The sequence below is a fragment of the Olea europaea genome, chromosome 6, assembly GCF_002742605.1.
Source record: "Olea europaea var. sylvestris chromosome 6, O_europaea_v1, whole genome shotgun sequence".
Classification (NCBI taxonomy): Eukaryota; Viridiplantae; Streptophyta; class Magnoliopsida; order Lamiales; family Oleaceae; genus Olea; species Olea europaea.
In genome coordinates this window covers 22000431-22007657 of record NC_036242.1, presented here as the reverse complement: position 1 = coordinate 22007657, position 7227 = coordinate 22000431, and the positions used below count along the sequence as shown (strand labels likewise).

At 34.3% G+C, this 7227-nt stretch overlaps 1 protein-coding gene across 1 annotated transcript; it reads left to right on the top strand.

Annotated features, from left to right (window-relative positions):
• Positions 1 to 4: 4 nt before the first annotated feature.
• LOC111396172 (paramyosin-like) lies at positions 5 to 7227 on the top strand. Its single transcript, XM_023022508.1, has 5 exons — positions 5 to 1327; positions 1411 to 1487; positions 5709 to 5820; positions 5992 to 6108; positions 6629 to 7227. Exons 1-5 carry the CDS (start codon positions 5 to 7, stop codon positions 6980 to 6982), a joined length of 1983 nt encoding a protein of 660 aa, XP_022878276.1. The 3' UTR covers positions 6983 to 7227.

Sequence of the window (7227 nt, the reverse complement as noted above, 5' to 3'; positions counted from 1 at the left end):
TGATATGAAAACCCCTTCGCCAGAGGATGTTTCGTTGCAGAGATTCCGGGAAGTTCTTGCGGAGCTTGACCGTGAGAAGAAAGTCCATCAGGCCGTGGAGAATTCCAAGAACGACCTCCAGGTTCAGTTTAACAGGCTTAAAGTGCTTTGCCACGAGGCCATCAAGAAGCGCGATGAGTGCTCGAGACAGCGTGAGGAGGCAGTGAAGGAGAAGGAGGAGACATTGGGGAAATTGGAGGAGGTTTCTGGGAAGTTGAGTGAGGAAATCAAGTTGAAAGATGAGGCCCTGAGGCAAAAGGATGAGGTTTTAAGGCAGTTAGAGGAGTTGGGAAAAGCTAAGGAGTCATCCCGGGTCGAATTGGAGACGGGGTCATCAATGTTAGTTAGTGGGATTCAGAAGATTTCGAAGAAAGTTAGTAGTTACAAGGATTTTGGAGTAACTGGATTGCCGAGGTCAAATAAATACTCGGGATTGCCAGCAGTGGCATATGGTGTAATTAAGCGGATGAATGAGATTGTGGAGGAGCTTTTGAAGCAGAATGAGTTGAATGTGAAGTCAAGGAATGAGGCTAGGGAGTTAATGGAGCAGAGGAATTATGAGATTGCCATTGAGATTTCTCAGCTCGAGGCGACAATTAGTGGATTGAGAGAGGAGGTGGGGAAAAAAACTGAGGAAATTGAGAGCTTGAAGAAGTCCGTGGATGAGAATAATGAGAAATTGGCTGAATTGGAAAGTGAGTTTTTTGAGAAGCAGGAGGCATCAGAGAGTGAAATGTTGAGGTTGAGGCTGTTAGCAAGAGAGTACGAATCAAAGATTGAATCACAAAGGCCATCGTTGGTGGATCAATTGAATTATGTATCAAGAATCCATGAAAATATGTTTGAAGTTATGAAGATTGTTGATGCTAATAAATCCTTAGAGTTGTCTGAATCGTTGTTCCTTGCACGAGAAACAGATTTTGAGGAAAATATTCGGGCATCTTTGGCAGGGATTGAGTCTATATATGAATTGAGTAAAATTGTTGTTGAGAAAACAAGGGATTTGATGGAGCAAAAGAGTCATGAAGTGAAAAGTCTAAATGAGACGATTTCTCAATTCATAAAGGAGAAAGAACAACTTGACTCTTTATTGAGAAGTGCTTTGTCAAGAAGAATGTCTGTGGACTTGTCGTCAAAAACAAATGAATTGTTTAAAGTTGCAGAAAATGGATTAAGAGAGTCTGGGATAGATTATAACTTCAGCAAACATCTTGGGGAAAGGACGTATCAGGCTTCTAAAGATATTTCGGGTGGTGAAGAGACAGAAAAGGATGAAGTATATGCTCTTGTAAGTACCTTTTTTAGTGTTAAAAATTCCGTAATGAATTCTCATTCTTCTTTTTCCTCTTAATAAATATTGTTCTAATGCAGGCTAGTGCACTGGAGGATATCATTAAACAATCTCAGCTCGAGATCATTGATCTAAAGCATTCTGTGGAGGATCTCAGGTAACCTATTTTAGATATTTATTTCGTTATTGTATTAGTAATTTGACCGTTCTGTAAATTTCGTAACATATTAAGGTTCGCTTTATGTGGCCCCTGATCTGCCTATCCCAAGGTCTAAGTCCTATATCATGGAAAATTTTGCTATCATCAATGCCTCCTCTCACTGATAATTGAATAAAAAATGACAAAATGAACTGATCACTAAGTGTGTAAAAGTAAAGAAAAAGTTACTTATCAATGTCTCAAGATACCTTCTGAAAATATGAAGACATTGAATGGAACCAATGCGGTATGACCCATATACCTCAGTACATTATCGTTTATCTATATCATCTAAAAACACGCAAACATTTGACAAGAACATGTAACTCATAGCAGTCACATTCTAAATTGAAATTTTCAAATGATTTGATTTTTCTGATACAATTATGTTCATCTCGTATCAGCAGCTGGCAAACTAACTCTTGGTAACTTGATCTGCTATTATCAATTTCAGAAGCTGTGATATTACTGATATAGTTGTGTTTATCTCATCTCAACAGTAGGTAAACTAATTATGGATGGCTTAATTTTTCCAGGATAACATAATTTTTTTATTTTTTTATTATTATTATTATTGAAAATGGCTCGCACTGATTAGTTGTGCACAAGAAATTTGTTTAAACAAGAAAAACATTAACTTAAGCTATTGTAACTTGGGTAATTTTCAGGCTATAATATAATGTTGGAATTTTATTTATTTTTATTCCTTGGAATATATTTTCTCAAATTTCCTTTTAATGAATTTCTTGGTTGATGAGTTTAAGAACTTATAGATATCAAATTTTCTCGATCATTTATATGGTTTTTCTTACTTTATGAATATAAAAAGCACGTTTCGGAGTTGTTTATAATTGATTTAAGTAATAAATAAATAGAAAAGAGTGGCAGATAAGTGGATGGCACTTGTGGGTTCCATAAAATGTGTGAAGAAAAAATAAATTGATGAATTATTAACAGATTATAAATACATTTTATATTTCTTAGCTCTTGCACTTCGTCTGCATCAATTAGTTGCAACAATAAAGCCCTCAACTAGAAAATCTTATTACAAGGGTGTCCTCAACTAGAATTTTAATGAATTTTAAAAGATTCTAAATTTTATTGAATTTCGTGAATTTGAATAGATTTCAGCAGAATCCATAAAAATCTTACTAAAATGGTGAAATTTCAAAGGAGTTTGTTATGTGTATTTTTAGGCTTGAAATTGATCCAAATATTTTGAATTTATGATTCATGAGTTATTGAGGATACCTAGGTTGTAATGGATTTTATCCCCAATTAAGGTTTTATTGGATTTCGATGAAATTCGTTATGAAGTCCATTAAAATCTTAATTGGGGAAGGGGAAGCCTGAATTTGGAAGAACTTTTAAAATCCATGAAATCTTAGTTGAGGATAACTGTCCATGGCTTCAAAACAACTTGATGAACTCGTGACAAACAATTATCATTAGTTTATGACGAGACTGTAGATGGGAAAACATAAGAAGGCAGTCAATTAACTTTGAGTGCACTGTAGGACGATTCTGCATACCAGGTGTTCTAAGAGCAAACTAATCTTGATTTTTGTGATCCATGTTGTGTAGATTTCACCTAGTTAAGAAGTGTATCAGGAGGAAAACCAGTTTTGAACTCGAATTCTTCTGTGTTCTTATTACGTTCGATGAAGATTCTAATCAGTTTTGAACAAGTTCCTACAGTAGTATGGCTACAGAAGGAAATAACTTTATATATCTAGCCTAATACCAGCCGTAATTGTGCTGAAAGTAAGATCTATGTTTGGTGCTTGTCCAAAATCTTTAGGATCTGCCACAGTGAGTTTTCTGCCTTTGGTCTGTAAATTCTCAGATAGTTTTTAGATATCCGATGTTATTAGGAAGATGAAATAATAGAGCTATTAGTTGGATATAGAACATATATATGGACCTCTTTCGGAATTTTTTAACACAAACTTTCTGCAAAAACGAATTACAGATGCGAATTCATACAGAAAAATTGTTGCTAGGGAAGTAACGTATTGATGTTTCTTTGGAAGTTACCTATCAAAAAAAAAAAATGTTTCTTTGGAAGTCAAAACTCCGGTATGAGTTCTTGATGTAGGATGAAACAAACAAGAACCTGAATTATAGAAGGAGAGAGAAGAGAAGAGGACGGAGAAAAACAAGAAAGGGAGAAGAGGAGAAAGAAAAGGGGGAAAGACAGAAAGAAAGGGGATAAACCAAGAGATGAAATTGTGGAAGAAAGTATTGTTTAGTCAATTCATCAAAAGTGTAAACATTAGAATGCATGGGCTCCCTTTAAACAGGGTTTAAACTAATCTTTTTCTAGTTTTCATCATCTAATAATTTATTCAAAAATTTCTACAATAAATTGAGTAGGTTTTAAGAAACAACCAATAAAATATTAGAAAATCTAAAATATAATGCCCTAATAACTTTTCTGAAAATTAGATATAAACTTGGAAAGTCTTCATATAATACGTTTAATAGGTTCCCCATTAATTCTTCCCCAAGACAAGGAGAATAGATGTGACGATCCGAATTCTTAACAGTTCGAGTGTCACTAAACTAGACTAATTTAAAGAATATTCCAACATAATCATATAAACTATTTAAACACTTACCAAAATTCAAATAATGTAATGAATTTAATAAATTAACTTGGAACGAGAAATATCTTAAAACATTTAAAATCCAATGAAATAATAGTTTGACAACTTAATAATTTTATTATTGAAACTATTACTACCATAAGCCATCTCCTGTCAATTGCTTCGAATCATCTATTAGCTGAAAGTAGAGATATAATCGGGTGAGAATAATTCTCAATAAGCATGCGTGGATAATGAATTCATATATGTATTTCTACGGAAAATTCATAACTTGAATAGAGAGACACGAAAATTAGACCTAACTTATATAGTTCTAAATTCTCGTGCATAGCACTACTAAACTCCGGTCCGTTCTTAATAAAACATACGTAACATGGACCAAACATAATATATCCGCAGAAATATTACATACATAAACATTAGCCACCATAAATATAAAGCACAACTTACCTTTTCTTTATTAGACAATCCAAAATGATAAAATGAGTTATTGTTGAAAAGAGATCCTTGAGCCGCGTGTGGAGTTGATTATTCCCGTGCGATTGTATAAGTATATGACTATATTTAATATCAAAATGACATGAGAAAGAGAGGAAGTGAAGAGACAAAGTTATAGAGGTAGAAAGGAAAAATGTGTAAATAGTTGTTGAGAGTAATTTGGTATTGGGTTTGTCTCCTATTTATACTGAAAATTCTTAACCATGTGTAGAAAATTGAAAGAAAATTGTTAGATGTTAGACATGATCAATGCTTAAATAGTGTGTTGTCATGAAAATGATAAAATCAATAGCTTAAATCATGGGTCAAATCAATTCATTTAGCTTAAAATTTAATGTAAGTGATGCATATGGTCAAATCAATTTTCTTTATTTATGTGGTCAAATCCATTACGTTGGCTTGAAATGTGATGTGAATAATGCATGTGGTCAATCATCATTAATCAATTCATTTAGCTTATTTACATATATGTTACGCATGATTTCATCTAATTCTAAAATAACTTTTTACTTAGGCCCTCAACTATTGGTTAATAATTAATAAGGTCATTAGACCAGACCAATAATCAACAAGGTCATTTAACTCTAATAATAGTGCACTTAAGTCCTAAATTTAAATTTAATTAGCTTTAAAATTTGGGATGTTACGATAGATGCAATAAGTTGCTTCCTTGAATGAGATAAAACAATGATAGGAGCTATTGCAGTGCAGTTGTTCACTAATTAGTCAATTACCTAATACACAAGTTTTGGACTCGGGATTAGGAGCATCAAAATATTGCTTTTGTGAATTATATATTCAACTTACTGAACTTGGTTATTAATAAGCAAGAGGTTAACTTCTCCATTCCTAAGCTAAGTCATCAATGTGGATTGAAGCCAAATTTCCTCTCATTTTGCTCACCTTGCATCTATTAGCCTAATTTAACTGACAATTTAGTAGTATTATAAGATATGAATGACTATATCCAATGGTGCTTTTGTCGATTTACTCTGTCTTTTGTGTATTATTTCCTCTTAGATGTGACGGTGTCATGTATTTTTCTAACTGTCAATGTGTCTATGTACTAAAGGGCAGAGTCAAGTTTATATAAGGAGCATGTGGACGCTCTATCCAAGGAGCTCAACCAGTGGAAACAACGTGTGGAAGAGCTTGAAGAGAAGGAGAAAGTGGCAAACGAAAATGTAATTTATTATTACTCTGTTCTCAACTGATATCAATGAATATAAAGTTCCGACCATTTAATTTCTCTTTATCCTGTAAGATGGTTTGACGATGCACAGGTCTTGAAATTTCTTATCCTTGTCCTTTATGTATGTATCATTTTCAAATCTGATATTAAAAATCTTAACTAGGTTGAAGGCCTTATGATGGATATTACTGCTGCTGAAGAAGAAATCACACGGTGGAAAATAGCTGCACAACAAGAAGCCGCCGCAGGGAAAGCAGTCGAGCAAGAGTATGTAGCACAGGTATACTTAAGAAAGGGCGACTCAATTTGCTTTTCTTATTTCTCGTCTGTGGTTATTTTTGTGAATTTGACCGGGTTTTGGTATCGTATACTGAACGAGCTTTGATCCTAAAGATACAATGGAATAACTTCGTTTTAGTTTCTGAAAGCAAAATTTTTAATTGTTGTCTCCAAATCAGAGCTTCTCCATAAAGCGCACAGTTTCTGAAGAGTACATGATTTGATCATCATTGTAAGAATAAGAAAACTCTACATATTTAGTTTTGTTTACCTTTTTTTCATTGATAAATTGTATCTCACCACCATTCTCCTGACCTTGGGTAAACCGCCTTCAATGTACCGACCTGTCTAGAAGAGGTCCTCTATTATTATTTTTGTTTATGGTAGTAAAGACGAGTTTTTACTTGAGAATATTTTTTGTCCCATCTATTTTATTCGTGTTCTCGACCATGTTTTCCAACGTCATAAAAGTTACTTTTAAGAATGGAGTAAGACCTAATCTTGTGTCCGTGGTTCTGCAGTTGGAAGCCGTGCGCCATGAACTCGAGGAGGCAAAGAAATCTGTAATTGAATGGGAGAAAAAGCTGAAGTTCAAAGAAGAAACAGCAGTGGCTGCGATGGCAGCAAGAGACGCTGCTGAGAAATCATTGAGATTGGCAGATATGAGGGCGTCTAGGCTGAGAGACAGAGTCGAAGAGCTGAGTCATCAACTCGATGATCTAGACACCCAAGAAACCTCGAGAAGAGGCCTCACTCGGCCGAGATATATATGTTGGCCATGGCAATGGCTTGGCTTGGATTTTATCGGCTCACGTCCTTCTACAACACCACAACAAAGTGCAAATGAAATGGAACTTTCTGAACCCCTTCTTTGATTCTCCCTCTTAAATGTTTTTCATTCCTTTTGCTTTGTATTTTTTGTGATACTTGAAAATTGTGACAGTTTTAAGGTCTTTTAGTTTGTATAGCATATTTTTTTCTCCGAAGGTTGTCCAAAATTAGTTGTACTTCACCACGAACCTTGAGAATTGAAGATCTTCTTGATTTAAGGTACATCGTAGAGGCAGATTAAAGGATTGTTTGTATTGTAAAGTGCATCTATTTCATGGATCTTTTTTTA

Excerpts from the sequence above, each read along its gene's own strand:
- LOC111396172 (XM_023022508.1), top strand. The coding sequence starts at position 5 with ATGAAAACCCCTTCGCCAGAGGATGTTTCGTTGCAGAGATTCCGGGAA. Across the intron at positions 1,328-1,410 it reads AGGATGAAGTATATGCTCTT|GCTAGTGCACTGGAGGATAT; the intron begins GTAAGTACCTTT and ends GTTCTAATGCAG. Across the intron at positions 6,109-6,628 it reads AGCAAGAGTATGTAGCACAG|TTGGAAGCCGTGCGCCATGA; the intron begins GTATACTTAAGA and ends GTGGTTCTGCAG.